At 38.3% G+C, this 18,921-nt stretch overlaps 1 protein-coding gene across 9 annotated transcripts in view; it reads left to right on the top strand.

The window, feature by feature from the left end:
- The window catches only part of Usp54 (ubiquitin specific peptidase 54), a 135,780-nt gene extending 118,465 nt beyond the window's left edge, over positions 1–17,315 (top strand). For 2 of the 9 annotated variants that reach the window (XM_076834261.1, XM_076834258.1), the window contains 5 exons: positions 2,189–3,585; positions 9,931–10,049; positions 10,349–10,489; positions 14,335–14,521; positions 16,056–17,315. In XM_076834261.1, coding sequence (XP_076690376.1) covers positions 2,189–3,585; positions 9,931–10,049; positions 10,349–10,489; positions 14,335–14,521; positions 16,056–16,579 — 2,368 coding nt within the window. In that variant the 3' untranslated portion in view covers positions 16,580–17,315. Of the gene's footprint in view, positions 1–2,188; positions 3,586–9,930; positions 10,071–10,348; positions 10,490–14,334; positions 14,522–16,055 lie in introns of those variants that run through there. The other 7 variants (XM_076834262.1, XM_076834260.1, XM_076834266.1 and 4 more) reach the window with 5 other exon arrangements.
- Positions 17,316–18,921: the final 1,606 nt, after the last annotated feature.

Genomic DNA, 18,921 nt, shown 5'->3' with positions numbered 1-18,921 from the left:
TCAAAATAAAAATATAATAAAGGCATCCAACCCTGGGCTGTGTACATGCTAGGCAAGTGCTCTTCCATTGAGCTATACTCCAGCCAGTATTTTGTGAACATTGCCTAGGATTCAGGCCTGAGCTAAGCACTTTATGTATTTTATTTCATTATCAAAATATCCTTATAAGATAGGGACTATAGGGCTGGGGTTGTGGCTCAGCAGTAGAGTGCTTGCCTTACATTTGTGGGGCACCAGGTTCGATCCTCAGCACCACATAAAAATAAATCAAAATACAGGTATTTTTCTGTCTACAACTAAATATATATATTCCCCCCACACACACACACAAATAGAAACTATTAGTTAGCATTCTTTATAAATAAGGAGACTTGAGCTCAGGAAAACTAAGATTACTTGGCTTATAATAGTAGAAGTATAGAATTCAAATCTAGGTCTGTCTGTTTGGTGCCAAAATGTATGTCATCGACCATTATGTAGTATGCCTTTTATGGTTAGATTTTTCCATACAAGTATATGTTACAAGAGTGACTGGGTGACTAACATAGCATAGTTTATAGCATATAGGTCATATATACTTTATCCAAAATACTTGGAACCAGAAATGTTTCAGATTTCAGTTTTCTCCCCCAGATTTTGGAATATTTGCATGGTCTTTACTGGTTGAGGATTCCTAATCCAAAAACTCAATTCCAAAAAAAAAAAAAAAAAGCCGGGCATGATGGTGCATGTCTGTAATCCCAGCAGCTTGGGAGGCTGAGGCAGGAGGATCATGACCAATTTAGTGAGGTTCTAAGCAATTTAGTGAGACCCTGTCTCTAAACAAAATATAAAAAAGGCTGGGGGGTGTGGCTCAGTGGTTAAGCACCTCTCGGTTCAATTGCTGGTACCAAAGAAAAAGAAAAGTCCAAAATACTCTGGAATCCAAAACTGTTTCAGTGTCTTGTCTGCACTCAAATGGTTTCAGATTTTTTGGAGCATTTCAAATTTTGGATTTTCAGATTAGGAACCTGAAAATCCAAAATTTCACACATTTTGGAAAGCAAAATCCTCATTTTTCAGATAAGGATGCACAGGTTGAGCATCCATAATCTGAAAATTCAGAATTTGAAAAGTTGGGATTTTATTTAAGTGCTTGTAACATTGCATTTTTGGGGGTCAGAAATATAAAACAATTAGAAACCAACTAAATCTTAAGAGAATATGGTATATTATTTTAAGAAAACATCTGAGTGAATAATACAGTAAAACCTAGATAATAAAGACAAATTTGAAGTAGTTGATTTGTGTAATCATGTGAACATGAATCACCTGTATTCTGTATTTGTAGCCTCTTGGTTCCTTTGGTTGGGCTACCTCAAGGAACCTTATGCAGCATTTCCCTCCTTGTATAGCATCCTGGATTTTTGCTGTTCTGTGTGAAAATCATTCATTTTGCTTACCTTCTGTTGTCATCTGCATGTGAGACTAGCAATTTTGATTTTTAAATTTTCAATTAGAATGTGTTTGGAAAGGGACTTTAATGTAGTGAAGAATATTGGCAAGGACTGTACTTAATATTGCTGTGTGCAACTGTGGTGAAGGATTGATATTACCTGTTTATCTGACTGTGAGTGGTATATCTAGGGGAGTCTTTTCTTTTGTTAACCTCTAAATTATTGACCCTACTTGTGCTTGTCTTTCCATTTCTTCCTTTGTTTTATAAATTTAAAAAAAATTTTTTTTTTGGTACTGGGGCAATCCCTAGTCCTTTTTATTTTTTATTTTGAGTCAGGGTCTCACTAAGTTGCTGAGGCTGGCCTTGAAATTTTATCCTCCTGTCTCAGCCTCCTGAGTTGCTAGGATTACAGATGTGCACCATTGTGCCTGGCTCTGTTTCTTTTTTTATTTTCTTGTTTTTTACCCCAGTACTGGGGTTTGAACTCAAGGGATCTCTACTACTGAACTATATCGGTAGCCCTTATTTTCAGTTTGAGACAGGATTTTAAGTTGCTGAGGCTGGCCTCAAACTTGAAATCTTCCTCAGCCTCTCAAGTTGCTGGGATAACAGGTGTGTACCATTGCGTCCAGCTTCATTTATTTTCATCATTCCTTCTGTGGATAACTATAAATGGGAATGGAATGAACAGTTCTTCTTGGAAGTGTTCTTGTCAATCACCTTATGACTGGCTTTCTCCATTTGTTTCAGTGAACAGCCTATCCCGCTCCAAGTATTGTTAAGCCACGAGGCCCAACTGGAACCCTGCACGGATACAGATTTTGGGGCCAGTTCTTCTTTCTTACACTCACCTGCTTCCTGCCATGAGTCACACTCATTACTGTTCCCAGAGTTACCTGCTTCATCTGCCCCACAGCACAGTTCCCCCAGTAAATCTGCCTCAAAGCTTCTGACTTCAGTTGAGGTGGACAACACTGACCCTTCTGTATTCCATAGGCAGTGTTTACCTAAAACACCAGGGAGAACTGAGAATTCTCACCTTGATTGTGTGTCATTGGATGCCTCAGAGGGTAAACTGCCAGGGCAAAGGGGTGATAACAACAGTTACAGCAGGTTCTCTCTACAAGAACGAAGGAACATTGCTCAAAAACAGCCATTCCAAGAAAAGAGGAATCCTACTGACTCATCCCTGGTGATGTCTTGGTCACACCTAACAGGAAGAGCCACCTCAGAGAGAGGAGAAACACACAGCCTAGGCTATAGTCCTTCAAATTCATTAGTTCAACCCAGTATTCCCACATATAGGGCCTGCCACCCCATAATGTCTGCTGCTGCTTCATCTGTGCTTCATTCTTCTGATCCTGTGCAGAAAACTAACCAATGCCTCCAAGCCCAAAGCCTCCAAACTTCTCTGACTTCAAAAGTGGATGGAAGCAGTGAGGAGCCATGTAGACCAGAGTTTCCCAGTACAAAGGGACTTGTCCGCTCACTGGCAGAGCAATTCCAGAAGATGCAGTGTGCCTCCATGAGGGATGCTTCAGTTTCCCAAGAGAGAAGTCTTGGAAATCTAAAGAAGAACTCTTTCCCTTATGACTCTAAGCCTTCTTTCCAACAAGGTCAAGGGAAAGGCCATTGTCTCTGGGCAAAAGAGCAAGCCTCTCTGGATGGTAGGGACAGATTGCCTTCCTGGGAAGATCCTGCTGACCACCATCTTTCTCTTGCCATGGACTCAGGGCAGCCAAACAGTGAAACTTCTAAGGGAGGACAGCCCAGGTTGGGAGAGCCAGTTATATACCAAGGAAAGCTATCCCAAGCAAAAGATCCAAGGCCTAAGGAGATTGGTAACAGTAGCAACTTGGGGACTTCCTTGCCTTTGGATTCCTGGGTAAATGTCACAAGGTTCTGTGATTCTCAGCTTAAACATGAGATCCTTGGGCCAGGAATGAAGTCCTCTCCCCATGATTCTCATACCTGTGTAACCTATCCAGAGAGAAATCATATCCTTTTACATCCACATTGGAACCAAGACACAGAGCAGGAGACCTCGGAATTGGAATCTCTCTACCAGGCCAGTCTTAAGGCTTCCCAGGATGGCTCTTCTGCATGGGTGCCACAGAATGTGGCTTGGCATCCACTTAGCCAAACAGGTAAGAATACATTTCAGGGGAAGAAGAAATAGGGGTTATATAAAAGCTTATATAAAAATAAGACAATATGAGAGGAGTGGTATTCTATACAGGTAGTATTTGTAGCTTGGTAAGAGGTAGTAGAACTTCTGACTTTACTCATGAGCTTCAGGACAGGTGCTGAAAGAAAGATGTTTTTCTTGATAGAGTGGATAATGGGGGTAGAAATAGGAATTTGCAAATGAATTCCTCCTTTTAAAGAAAGAGACCATTAAGTATCCATGGTTTCTCTAGTATGCAGTGCTACAGCATGGTTCACAGGTCTTTAAGAGTGACTCAGCATGGAATTAGGTAAGATGAGAGGAAATGTCATGTTGTGGTTTAGAGGTTAAACCAATCCCAAGATTGAGCCTCCAGGTCTGCCTTGCAGCTGGGGTGTCCCTATTGAATGACATCTCTAATATGAATGGCATTTCCAGATCATAATGAACTAGTTATATCAAGAACTTCCTTTATTCCATTAGGAATTTCCAGAATTCCTGTCTTCACAGAATTTTCAAGGTATTTTATAGGGTAGCCTTCACAGACTCTCCTTAAAATAGTACTGAATGAGGAGTCAAAGCTACATCTCATTCACCTCACAGATTTAATTCTGGAAATTGAAGATATGAAGAATGTTTGAAATTTTGATTGCATGCACTAACATTAGACCCAGAGTTATTTTCCTGATACTGACATTACTTCTGAATATAAATTTGATACGTAATATCCCAGGAACAAATTTTTACTTGAAAAATGAGAGAAATAGTTCAATGATTTTTTTAAAAAGATCTATTCCAACTCTAAAATGATATGTATTATTCTGTAAAATTTAATTCAGAGAACTTTGTCTTCAGCTTGTGTAGGACAGCTTTTATAATTGTACAGGTTCCTTGCATGCTGACAACCAGTATTTAATTATAGTCATTTTGTTTATTAAATACCTACTTTGTTTCCTGGAGCTGTGGGCAAATGCCACATAAATATAAAATTTGATATTAAGATATGTTTCGAAGGATTTGCTTCCTAGTGCAGATTTTGTAGTCACATTTATTAAGTGCTCTAGGTACGTGGATGGGGTGATATTGGGAATATTCTAAAGAAAAGGAAAAGCTAGCGTGTGCTTCAGTGAGCTTTCTCTCTGATATAAGGGAGAATAAATACATTAAGTATTTTAAGAATGATAATAACATAAAATAATACATTGTAAATTGAACTAACTAGTTGAATGTTAAATATTATATTTAAAAACAAAAAGCCCTTATAATACTCCAAAGAGCAACCTTTTTAATTGTAGTTCTAAAATATCAAAAATCCTTGCTAGTCTCACTCAATGTTTTAATGTTTTAACCTTTTTAAAAAAAATACACATATACTGTATTTTGTTTGTGTTTAGCAAAAAGCAAGGTAAGTATAAAGTTTAGTCTCATGGTTTTCTTAAATTATATTTATGAGCATTTTTCATAAAAATCAGTTTTATGATTATAATGTTATATATGAATGTACAATAACATTTATTTTGCTACTGAATAAAAGCTAATACCTAGTTCAATTTTATAAACTTTTTTTTCTTTATTGGAGATTGAACCCAGGGGTGCTTTACCACTGAGCAACATCCCCATCCCTTTTTATTTTTAAAGACATTTTTTAAGACTGAGTTGCTGAAGTTCTTATTAACTTGCTGAGGTTCTTGCTAAATTGCTGAGGCTGGCTTCAAACTTGAGATCCTCCTGCCTGAGCCTCCTTACTTGCTGGGATTATAGGCATGTGCTACTTCTTTATCTTATCATAAAGCATTTATTAAGCAACAGATTATTTCTTTAAAAAAGTAAATACTTTATAATATATAATTTACACACCATCATTTCCCCTACTTGAAGTGTATAATATAATAGTTTTTAATAGAGTTGTTAACTCAATGCAGTAGTTCAGGGTTTTTTGGCTTTTAATTGTTAACCTCCCCCCAACCCTTATTTTTTCTTTTGGCATGCTATAGATTGAACCCAGGGCTTTGCACATGCTAGGCCAGCACTCCACCAGTGAGCCACATCCTCAACCCACTACTGTCTGTTTCAAAATGTTACTATCATCCTAAAAAGGTTACTATCATCCTATACCCATTAGCAGTCATTCCCCTGTACTCCATCCCTCCCCTCCAACCCCACAAATCTATTTTCTGTATCTTACCTGTTCTGGACACTTCATATAAATGGTGTCATATAGTTTGTGATCTTTTCACATGATTGTAAGTCCTAAAAAAATCTAAACACCACTCTTTTTCCCTTTTGAAGTACTGGGCATTGAATCTGGACCTCACATATGCTAGGCTGTACTACTGAATTACATCACCATCTCTTTTTATTTTCTGTTATTTTAAGACAGGATCTTACACAGTTGTCCAGATAGGCCTCCAACTTGTAATCCTCCTGCCTTAACTTCTGTAGTGGCTGGAATTATAGGAGAGCATCATTATTCCTGGGTCCTTGCCATTTATTTGTTGAAGAAGTTTGTTCATTTGTCTTAGATCATTTTATATATTATAGGTTTTACTGATTGTAGTTTGGTAGAGTTTTTGGTTTTTTGAAAAACATTATTTCAGTTTGATTTCCAGCACCACAAAACAAAAAAATTTAAAAATAGGTTCTTCTAGCCCCCATTTCTCTTATAAGTTGGTACTTAGAATTAAGGCTGCAATTAAAATCAGGTTCTTTTTTTTTTTTTTTTTTTTGGGGGGGGTACTTGGTATCATATCCTGGGCCCCATGCATTATAGACAACTCTATCACGGAGTTACAGCCCCAGTCTTTTTAAAATTTTTATTTTGAGAAAAGGTCTTGCTATGTTGTACAGGCTAGTCCTAAACTTGTGATCCTTAGTTGGAATTTTAGGTGTACACCAGAGTGGTGGCACATACCTAAAATAAATAAACACACACACACAGAGGACCTCTCAAATGCTTAGCAAGCAAGGTATCACAGAACCACATCACCAGCCCTCATCTTAATTTTTAAAAATAAGATTATTTAATAGGTAATACTTACTATACAATATCAGGAAATATATAATATTGAGCTTTTTGGTTTATTTTGTTACAGTTGATCAGTGAGTAGGTATCATATTAACCCCACTTCTGTTGAATATAGAAATTCCCTCAACGATATCCTCTGCTCAGTTACCTCAAAAAGAATTAGAATCTGCTCACATTGCATTTGTCTAATGGCCACCTCCTTGTCTATGAATCACTAAGCTTAATTAGAGTAACACGAAATTCTAACCATTACAACTGTAATTTATTATTAAATTGTCCACAGTCATCATCTGAAGAATGGCTTTAAAGTGTGTGTGTATAAATATATGGGGCTGGGGTTATGGCTCAGTGGTAGAGTGCTTGCCTCAAATGTGTGAGGCACTGGGTTCGATTCTCAGCACTACATACAAATAAAAAATAAAGGCCCATCAACAACTGAATAAAATAAATAAAATTTTAGGGCTGGGGATGTGGCTCAAGCGGTAGCGCGCTCGCCTGGCATGCGTGTGGCTCGGGTTTGATCCTCAGCACCACATACAAACAAAGATGTTGTGCCCGCTGAAAACTAAAAAAAAATAAATATTAAAAAATTAATAAATAAATAAATATATAAATAAAAATTTAAAAAATAAGTGTATATATATATATAAGCATATATATACACACATTATATATAAACATATGTATAAGTATATATATATATAAAGTATATATACACATATGGAAATAATTTTATATAAATGGGATCATAGTATACATGCTATGTTTTGTGCTGGGATTGAAACCCAGGTCCTCTAGCTTCTAGGCAAGTACTCTGCTGCTGAGCTATACCTCCAGCCGTACATGCTATCTTTAATATAGACAGTTTTCTTATCTATTTCTTTTTAATATTTTTAGTTGTTGATGGACACAATACCTTTATTTTATTTATTTATTTTTATGTAGTGCTGAGAATCGAACCCAGTGCCTCACATGTGCTAGGCAAGTGCTTTACTACTGAGCTACAACCCAGCCCTATTTCTCTTTTTCTTAAAACCAGTTCTATGTTCACTTCCCCAAGTAACAATATAGTATGCATACATCTGTATTTTTTTTGTTCTTATAATCCTATGTAGACCTGCATATACTTAGTTGTTTTTGCTTGGGGATCATATGACTTTTTTTTTTCCTTTTAACTTAACATTTCATGAAAATTCTCCAAGTCCTCTTGTTTAACTTAACTCATTTTTTAGTGGCTGGGAAGTAATTGCTAAGGATATAACAATTTATTCAGATTGTTATAAATTTGTATTTGTTCTTATTCTCATGAGTAGAATTATTGGTCAAGAGAGTATATTTTCAATTTATTATTATTTTTTGTACTGGAGATTGAACTCAGAGACACTTAACCACTGAGCCACATCCCTACATCCCCAACCTAATTTTGTATTTTATTTAGAGACAGGGTCTCACTATGTTGCTTAGTGCCTCGCCATTGCTGAGGCTGGCTTTGAACTCGTGATCCTCCAGCCTCAGCTTTCCGAGCTGATAGGATTACAGGTGTACACCACTGCACCCAGCTTATATTTTCAATTTTTAATAGATATTTCCAGATTGCTTTTTTAGGAATACTATGACATTTCCTTTAATAACGTTCAAGGATATTTTTCTACACTGTTTTTTTTTGTTTCAAAAGCAAAGATTCCTAGATTCCAACCACAAAGATTCTTATTCAAGTCTGTAGTGAGGCTCAGGAAGCTATATTTCCTCCTTCCCTCCTTTCTTCCTTTCACCTTCCCCTTCTTTCTTTTCTTTAAAAAAAAAAAAAATATATATATATATATATATATATATATATATATATAGTTGTAGTTGGACACAATATCTTTATTTTATTTATTTTTATGTGGTGCTGAGGATCAAACCCAGGGCCTCACACATGCTAGGCAAGTATTCTACTGCTGAGCCACAACCCCAGCCCCCCCTTCTTCCTTTTCCTTTCTCCCTCTCCTTTTCCCTTTTCTCTTCCTCCCTTCCTTCTTTTTTTTTATTATTAGTTGTTCAAAACATTACAAACTCTTGACATATCATATTTCATACATTTGATTCATGTCCCTTTCTTCTTATTGAACTCTTAGGCACACTACAACTGAGCTACATTCCCAGCCCCGCCACCCCCCCCTTTTTTTTTAAAGAAAGGTCTACCTAAGTTGTAGAGACTGGTTTCAAACTTGCCTCATCTTCCTGAGTTGCTGGGAAGCTGTACTTTAAAAACTCCCATGTGAATCTTAGGCAGTATCAGAACCACTGCATGTGAGTACAAGGAAATATTAAAAACAACTGATTTTCAGTACTTATATCAGCATTATCATACAACAGCTATGTATATATATATATTAATTAGAATGAGACACAAAGTGGCCATGTACATTTATATCAAATGTAGGTCAAGGACATGTACATTTTCAGAATAGAAGACTTAATTAATTGGATTGGGGAGTCTCTTGGAAGTCACATATCCACTTTAGAGCCACATTAGTAGTTGTTTAGAATGTGATTGAGAAAAAGTGGGGTAAGGGGAGATAAAAGAGACTTATACATATCAAATATTCCTTAAGAGCTCCTTTTCAGAATGATAGGAAGAGTACTGTACTAAAAATTAAGATATGAGTTTTAATCCTGAATAAACTTCTACCTACCTATCAGACTCTGGAACTCATTTTCCTGTTATATAAAATGAGGAGATTTGATATATAATTATTATAATGATCATTTCAATTCCAAACTAAACTGGAGATAATAGTTTTCTTTATCACCAGAGATACTTTAGAAAATCACTACATCAGATAATTTTATCACTACATACTACAAGTCTTGGACTGAATTTTTAAAAAAATTTTTTTTTGTTGTAGGTGAACACACAATACCTTTATTTTGTTTATTTATATGTGATGCTGAGGATTGAATCCAGGGCCTCACACATCCTAGGAGAGCACTCTTCTGCTAAGCCACTACTCTAGACCTCACACTGAATTCTTCCAGAAGCTGAGTATGTTTACAAAAATGAAGTAAGATAGGGACATTCAGCTGTCTGTCCATAGCCTTTTATAAAGTTCTTGAAGGGCTATGTGACCTATAGAAGTCTATCCATACTCTGAAAATTATTGTTTCTAAATTCTAGGAGCATCTTTTCCCATTGGATTCAGGAATGCATATTTGTTACTTAGTGAAAGAAGAACTCCTGAGTTTGTGCTTCCAGGCTCAGAGTTTAGGCCCCAAGAGAGAGATGGCTTTACCTTATATTTATGTTTTCTTTCTCAGGCTCTGCAGATGGCATGGGGAGGAGATTACACTCAGCCCCTGGGCTTGACATCTCAAAGACCCAAATAGCAGAAATGGAGCACATTCTCCTTGAAGCCAGCACAGTGCCTGCGTCTCAGGTAGCAGCCTCAAGAGCTAAGGTGATAGACCTGGTTGGTATGTTAGGGAAAGAAGAGTACAAAGGAATGAATGGTAGGGTTGTTGATAAAGCAGAGGCATTGTAGTGGGGCTGCCAGAAGAGAACAAGGTATGAGATTGGACTGCTTTTGATTGAGAGGAGATCTTTCAATTATATCTAATTCAGGTGTTTACTGGAGAGTCTTATCTAAATTTCTCCCATATCTCCAAGGACAGGGTCTGTGGGAAAACCACAGGTCTGATGTTATGTATCTGCCTGTGTGTGTCTATATGTTTGAAGGCTGCAGCTTGCCGAGGCCTCAGCAGGGAGTATGGGGATGATGAACAGTACAGTGCAGAGAACTTTCGCCGCATCTCACGCAGTCTCAGTGGCACCATTATCTCAGAGAGGGAGGAGGCTCCAGTCTCTTCCCACAGTTTTGTAAGTAGAATCAGGATCTGTCTATTAAAACACCCCCATCTTTGCTAGGTAACAAAACAGTGCTGGTGAAAGAACAGGGAGAAACTGAAGGTTGTAATTTGGGGAAAGCCATGTGCACTCAGCAAAAATGAGGACACACACTCATTATTTTACTTACACATTTGGAGCCCAGAGGAGTGTTTCTTTTCTGGAGTAGTTCTAAAAGGGTATGTTTTAGGGTTCCCTAGGGTGAGAAGAGTCATTGTAGCCTTGAGAAGAATCTGAGAAGCAAAGCCTAGTGGTTGGGTCAGAATCCATGGTACTTATTAAAGGAAGAAATAGGATAGGATATTGTTTAGCATTTTACTCCTCACCCCAGTACATGACTGAGTGGGGTTAAGTGTGTTTTTAATCTAAAGTGAAGCAAATGCATTATCAAGAAAAGGAAAATGATTTAAAATCCTTCTCTTTGAGATATTTCAAATTGAGTACTAATATAATAATGTATAGATAGGTAGAAGGGACTAGAAAACTCAAACCAGTAGAGATAAACAAACTCAAATGCTGTCATTGATTGGATTTATAGTCTTATCATTTTGAGAATTTCACACACTTGACCAAGACAAGTTGAGTTTTCGTTACAATAGAGATCAGTAAGCAAAGCACTGAAGCTAATCTCTCTGGTCAGTTCAATAAAAATGCAAAACCAGGTTTTATTTTATTTTAAATTTTTTTGTGTGTGTTGGCTAGTGAACCTAGGACCTTATGCATACTGTGCTAGTGCTCTGTAACTAAGCTATGTCCCCAACCCCTTTAAAATAATTTTAAATACATGGTATTAAAATAAAAAGGTACAAAAGGATACACGGAAAAAGTTATGTCTCTGGCCTATCAGTCCCTTCTGATCCACATTCTCTCCCAAGGCACATTTTTTTTTCCATTTTATTGTTCCTAAGTACCTAAATAATTGAACAGCTTGCTATTCTTTTTTGAGAAAGTGGTTTCTTCTGTCCACCATTTGTTCTCAAAAATTTTCAATGTATTTAATACAAAATACTATTTTCTTAGGAGAATTGGCTTCCTTTCTTCTGACTTCTGTATCATTTATTTATTAATTGATTCATTTTTTTAAGCAAATGCTTACTAGGTTTATATTCCTGTTATTGTGCCAGATGCTAGGGATACTGTGATGAGTTAGATACAGCCCCTGCTTTTATGAAGCTTACAGTTAACTAGAAGGGACATATAAATAAGCAATTATATGGAACATAATGGAAAGGATGTCTAAACTGAGACTGAGGAATCAGGGAAGCCTTCTTGGAGGAAGAAAAAAGGATACAACAGGTAAAGGGACCCAAGGCAAGTATTAACTGAATTAAAAGAGGTTTTTTTGGTATGGCAGGATTTTAGAGTCTAGAGAGGGGATGTGATGGAGAGTGTTGGCAGTTGGGAAAGAAAATAAACAACTTTCAGATCACAGACCACAAAGAGCCCTATATCTTACAGTAAAGAGTTTGGAAGAATAGAGAATTAAATATTAGAGAAATGGGGCTGGAGATGTGGCTCAAGTGGTAGTGCGCTCGCCTGGCATGCATGCGGCCCGGGGTTCGATCCTCAGCACCACATACAAACAAAGATGTTGTGTCTGCCGAAAACTAAAAAAATAAATAAATATTAAAAAATTCTCTCTCTCTCTCCCTCCCTCCCTCTCTCTGAAAAAAAAAAAAAAAAGAAAGAAAAAGAAAAAAATAAATAAATATTAGAGAAAGGGTTAGGAAGTAAGCATAAAGAGACTTGGTACATGTCTGCCTGGATGTGGGGAAAAGGGAACCAAGGATGATAACAAAGTTTTTTTCTTTGTTTTTAAATATTTTTTGTTTTAGTTGTAGATGGACACAATATCTTTATTTTATTTATTTATTTATTTATTTATTTATTTAAAGAGAGAGTGAGAGAGGAGAGAGAGAGTATTTTCAATATTTATTTTTTAGTTCTCGGCGGACACAACATCTTTGTTTGTATGTGGTGCTGAGAATCGAACCCGGGCCACACGCATGCCAGGCGAGCGCGCTACCACTTGAGCCACATCCCCAGCCCCATTTTATTTATTTTTATGTGTTGCTGAGGATCAAACTTAGTGTCTCACACATGCAAGGAAAGCACTCCACCACTAAGTTACAACCCCAGTCATGATAACCAAGTTTTAAGGCTTGATAATGGTATATTTGAGGAAGATATATGTTTTTTTTCTAGTGGTATTATGCATGAGTGGAGAGAACTAGTAGGTCTTTGGATATAAGACATATGAGCTAGAAATGGAGATTTGGGAATCCTAGTCATAGAAAAGAGGAAAAGAACATTGCAAAGAGAGGAGAGAAGTCAGGACACAACCTTGAAGAGCATCAGATTTAAGGTGGCTTTTATTCTGAAGAACCCTAAAAGGAGACAAGGTGTGTTTGTGTTTTCTCAAAAAAGACACCAGAGAGCTGGAAGAGAAATCAGAGAAGTATGGTATTCCTTCAGAAATTCTCATATTTCCTTGTTATCCATGATAGGTGTTACGTGCACACACTGATGAAACAACATAAATTCTGCCCTTGAATAGCTTGGAATCTATTAAACATATTGGCATATAAATTGTTTTATTACCAAGTGTAAGGGATACTGACTGAAGTGAAAAAATGTATTCTATTAGGGGAGAATGACAATAAACAAACAAATATAATTCCAGACAATGATAAATATGAAAAAGAAGAAAGAAAAATAAGGTGTTAAGGAATAAAGAGTCAACAGAGTCAATATTTCCTCAGGTTTTTTTTTTTTTTTTTTTTTTTTGTGTGTGTGTGTGTGAGTGTGTGTGTTGGGTATTGAACCCAGGGCCTTGTGCAATCACTCTACCAAATATCTATATCCCCAGCCTCTCAGGGCTATTTTTGATAAGGCAGTGAGGGACTTCAGCTTTAAGGAAATAACATTTGATCAGAGATCTCGGAGATGTGAATGTTTGAACCATGGTAGCAGAAACAGTAAGTGTAAAGGTCCTGAGGTTGGAATGAGTTGGTGTGTTTGAGGAACATTAAGAAAAAGTATTAAGGATACAGGAATGGTGGGGGATAGAGTAAGAAAAATCAGCAATGTGATATCACATAGAACTTTGTAGGTCACAGTAAATAGGTAACAGGAGACAGGAAGATCAGATTGAAGTCTGTTGTGGTCTAGGTGAGTTTAAATATGAAAACCATAGGTAGAAATGACGGTACTTGCCAACTAAATGGAGTTGTCAATGGGAAGTGGGAAGTTAAGGGCAATGTCAATGTTTGTGCCTGATGACATAAAATATGGTAGTGGGAGGGGGAGTTTAGAAGAATGTTCATTCAGTTTTGGGTGTATTAGTGTTGTAGATGCTAAAGGAGATATTTCTAGGTCTTTACCACAAATTTGAATAACTAATACAGTATCCAGCAGGACATAAATATCTATGAATACAAACTTGACAGGAAGATAAAACTGAAATGCAGTAGTGGCAGGATAGAAGATGGAGTAGAGTTCTTGATTCTATTTCAGCAGATACATTTTAGATCCCCATTTTTTTTGAGATATTTTTCTCAATCTGTCTGGATACCTGAATGTTAGGAAGATGGCAGATATGATGAAAACTGGTAATGGGAAGAGGATCTGAAGTTTGCAGTTTCCTAGAAGGTCTGACAGGGGGAGTGGCTGAGTAAATTGGCTCCCTCCCTAGACAAGGTGTGTTTGTGTTCTAGTTCCCTCCATTTCCTCCTGCTTGCCTCACTGTGTTTACCCAACCTCATCCTGCTTTGTGTTAATCCTCATCTTTATGTTTTTTTGTCTTGTCTCATTATAAGGATCCATCAAACCTGAAGAAAAAGCCTTTGGAAACCGGGCACCGTTGTTCCAGCTCCTCTTCCCTCCCTATCATCCATGACCCTTCTGTGTTTCTCTTTGATCCCCAACTGTATCCTCCCCAACCACAGTTCCTGTCCCCAGATGTCCTGATGCCCAGCATGGCAGGGGAGCCCTATAGACCCCCAGGTAACTCCCCCAAAATCTAATATTATATGCCAGAATGTCGTACCTTCCAGGGGATTCTGAAGGGTCAAATCGGTACTCCTTTTTGGGAGGGTGAGGTGTCCCAAGATGGGACTGGGATCTAATCTGACTACTCATGAGAATAAACTTTTTCAGTCATGATAAGATAGCTTTTAAAAGACCAAGGGGAATAATACCCAGTTTTTGGGATCTGTTCAAACAGAAAATGTGATCTCTATCATCTATTTTCTCTCATCCTATTCACTGAGTCTCAGTTGAAGGATGGTGTAGGAGAACAAGGAGTATGCCATGCATATAGACCCAGATGATGCTGGGCAAGATGGGCAGCAACATTCTGGCTTTCTTTGACCCTTCATAGTAAGACATTCTCCTTTTCTTCCTCTTGGGCTGAATCTGTAGCTTAAGACAGTGGTTCTCAATGGGGAGAGAGGAGGAACTACTGGTACTTCATGGGCAGAGGCCAGAGATGCTGCTAAACATCATATAATCCATAGGGCATTCCCTTCCCTCCCCCAACAAAGAGCTACAGCCTATGATATTCAAAGTGCAACATCAAATAAATGTAGAAAGGGCATTCTACGTTTTGCATGTGGAAGGAGTAACGTGAACAAAAGCATGAGATGAGATTGAGCAAGAATATAAACAGAGGCAGCTTAACTGGGATGAAAGTATCATGTTAAGAAAAACTAAGATGTTAAGAGTAGTTGCTCCTCAGAAAAATGAGAAATTATACCCCATCTGATTCAAATGTATGATATGTCAGGATCATTGTACTGTCATGTGTAACTGATTAAAACAAATTAAAAAAAAAAAAGAAGTTATAAAGAAAAAAAAAAGAGTAGTTGCTCAAGGAATAGAGTCCTCACAAGGGGAATATATTTGCTAGATAAGAAATGCATGTGGATATGTGAGTGCTGGAGGAGAGATTATGGTGGAGGGAGGTAGGTATGGCAATATCCAGGAGACTGTTTCATTTGCCCAACTTGGAGGTAAGAGACTTTTTGTGGTACTGGAGAATGAACCCAGAGCCTCGCACATGCTAGGCAGACACTCTATCATTGAGCTATATCCCAGCTCTTTTTAAAATTTTGAGACAAGGTGTTACCAAGTTGCCAGACTAGCCTTGAACTTGTGATCCTCCTGTCTCAGCCTCCTAAGTAGCTGGGATTATAGGTGTGTGCCACCACACCAGGCTAAGACTTGATTTTTTAAAAAGATTTTTTTTTAATTGTAGATAGACACAATATCTTTATTTATTTTTATCTAGTGCTGAGGATCGAACCCAGTGCCTCACATGTTTAAGGCTGGTGCTCTACCATTGAGCTACAGCCCCAGCTGATTTTAATGTATATTAAGAATTTTAAAATATAAAATCAAAAGCAAAGCTAAGTTCCTTCTTTCCCTTATGTTAATGCTCTTGGAGGAGTGAAGAGTTGGGCAGAACAAGAATGGTCTTCTGGGAGGGACAATTATTTTCTGAATATGCTCAAACTTCGGGTTTCTTTTCTTTCCCCAGGAAATTCAAGGAGTGTCCAGCAGTTTCTGGCTATGTGTGACAGGAGTGAAACTTCCCAAGGGGTCAGATACACAGGAAGGACTTTGAACTACCGGAGTCTTCCCCATCGTTCCAGAACTGATGCCTCCTGGGGACCCTGGTCAGAGACCAACCAGCAAGTTGGGGCCAGATTCCTAACTACTCCAGGGTGCAAGCCTCAGCTAACCCACACTGCCACACTACCAGAAAGAGGCCAGGGCCTTCAGGTTCCTCATACTCACTCCTGGGGGGATCTTTTTAATTCACCCTCTTACCCTCTGTCTCCACCATCTAGCAGGTCAGCTTGGAATTTGGGTCCTGTTCTGGGGTCCCGAACCCATGGTCCTCGAAGAGTAGATATACCTCCAGATGATGACTGGAGGCAAAGCAGTTATGCCTTCCAATCTGGACACAGGACAAGGGAAGAGGGGCTTCTCTTTGTTCTAGCAGATCCTCCTGGAAGAGAGCAGAACAGGGCTAGAGTCCTACAGCATAGCAGGTGGTAAGGGTCACCCTTTTCCTTTTCTGGGGCCACACCTTCCTCTGTAAAACTGTACTGTGGCAGAGTTGGTATCCTATGTTCTTGCCATGATTGTGATAGTCTTATCTCAACATAGAATTGGCAGTTTCTCCAAGGGGTGCCAGGAACTTCTAAAGGAGAGACTTGGCTCCTTGGGAGGGAATTTTTGAAATTGTAACTTTAATTTCCCTAGCCAAAGGAAGCAGCTGCTGTTAGGGCTTTGAGTCATTTTAAAGTTGAATTCATTACATTACTCGACACTAGCTGCTCCTTGATATCTTAAGGTCATTTTATTCCTGGATGCTTTTGTCCCTCACCTCCACCTGAACCCTCATCTTCAGATCCCTATTTTTGTTTTGTTCGCTTACCTTTATCACTTGACCCTTTGTTTTCCTCATCTCCTATCCTTAGAGAGACCTATAGCTCTGGGGTCATGGTCCTAATCACATCATTCAGGGGAAATGGGGGAGGGCATGGACTGTCATCCTTCCTTGTGCCCCAAACCTTAGCCCTAGAATGTGGAGCTGCCAGCCTAACATTCGCCCTTTTGAACAGATGGAGTCATGCACACTAACATACCCTCTTGTTCTCAGCAGCAGAGTCATTACTGCCACTTGCTCAGTCACTGTTGTAAACCCTGAGTCAGCTGAACTATTAGGGCCAAACATATTGTTTTTGTAAAATATTTTTCATTAATAAATCTATAAGATAGTTCTATTTAATTCCTTGTCTTTCTTCCCTTTGTATACTCTTGTTCTTTTGTATTGGGGTAGGGAAGCCTGAAATATATGAAATTACTTTTGACTGAGTTAAAATGAGGAGCTGAAGAGGTAATGAAGACATTTAGGGTGGAAGTTGGTGGGCCTTATATAAAGTTTTTCTTTTTTTTCTTTTTGTGGTGCTGGGGATTGAACCCAGGGCCTGGTGCATGCAAGACAAGCACTCTACCAACTGAGCTACATCCCCATCCCTAGGTAAGATTTCTTATTCCTTTCCTGACAGAGGCACTCAATGTAATACACTTCCTTTCTCCATTCCTGAGGGAAACTTTCTGGGCAAACTCCCTACAAACTCATTCCTCATCCAGGTATTCTTGGTAGTACTCTCCCTCTTACAGGTTTGTGCATTTTTTTTTCTTTTTTGATGGTGCTGGGGTTCAAACCCAGGGCCTTACACGTCAGGCAAACGTTGTAACACTAATTCACATCCCCAGCCCTACCTTACATGTTTGTGATGTGCCTCCCTGTCCCTTCCTTGCTCTATTCCCATGGCCCTTGTCCCCCCTTTTTTCCCTTCCCTTGGGGAGTTGTGTCACTTCCATGCCAGAAGAATCCACCTTCTCTCAGCCTCATCCCCAAAATCCCTTCTCTATAAGATATTTTTTAAAAATTATATTCATTTTAGTTGTTGATAAACCTTTATTTTTTATTTATATATGGTGCTGAGAACCAAACCCAGTGTCTCACACATTCAAGGCAAATGCTCTACCACTGAGCCACAATCCCAGCCCCTGTAAAATATTTTTTTGAGCTGTCTTTGCAGAGTACCTGTTAGGGGCTAGGGATATAGCTCAGTTGTTAGAGTGCTTGCCTTGCATGCACAAGGTCCTGGGCTCAATCCTCAGCACCATGAAAGAGTACCTGTTGGGAATTTCCTTCCCTTTTTTTTTTTTTTTAAATCCCAGGTGCCGGTCATTGAGATTGACACAAAGGAATAGAAAGGCACTGAGACCTTTATTCTACTGCTTACCTCATTACTACAATCTATTATGAACAGATTCTGAGCACATGTTTTATTGAGCAGGATGATTTGCAGGAATTTCACCCTCCATCCCACTTGGCTCCTAAGCTGTCATGATATACACACACACACACACACTCTATATCTTATAAGATAAACTAGTTTCTTTCTTTGATTAAACACATCTGATGTCATACACATACTATGCAAAGTTCTTCTACCTCCTTCCCCATGACTATTAGTCACCTTGGACTAAAGTTCAACAAGTCACTTGGGCCCAGATTCTGTGTATGCACAGAGATAAGGAACTAAGTTTTAATTCTCTGTTTATCCCTCTGCCTTCCAAACCATTTTTCTGAATGAATCGAGGGAAATTATGTGCTTTTCAGGTGAATTCTGCAGATTCTTTGAATATCTTTTGGTGTCATTCCCTCACTTCCCCTATACTGCTTTATCTGCATTGTTAGTCTGTTCCTTCAAACTCACTTGACAATTCCAAACGCTAAACACAAGAGCCAAAATTCCATTTCAAATTCCATTTTGAATGGTCATGTCTCTGCTCTAGAACCTGCAACTCTTTGGCACTCA

This window comes from Callospermophilus lateralis, chromosome 15 (genome assembly GCF_048772815.1).
Source record: "Callospermophilus lateralis isolate mCalLat2 chromosome 15, mCalLat2.hap1, whole genome shotgun sequence".
In the NCBI taxonomy this organism is placed as follows: domain Eukaryota; kingdom Metazoa; phylum Chordata; class Mammalia; order Rodentia; family Sciuridae; genus Callospermophilus; species Callospermophilus lateralis.
The sequence above is the reverse complement of the archived record's forward strand: the minus strand, read 5'-3'. Positions and strand labels throughout refer to the sequence as shown.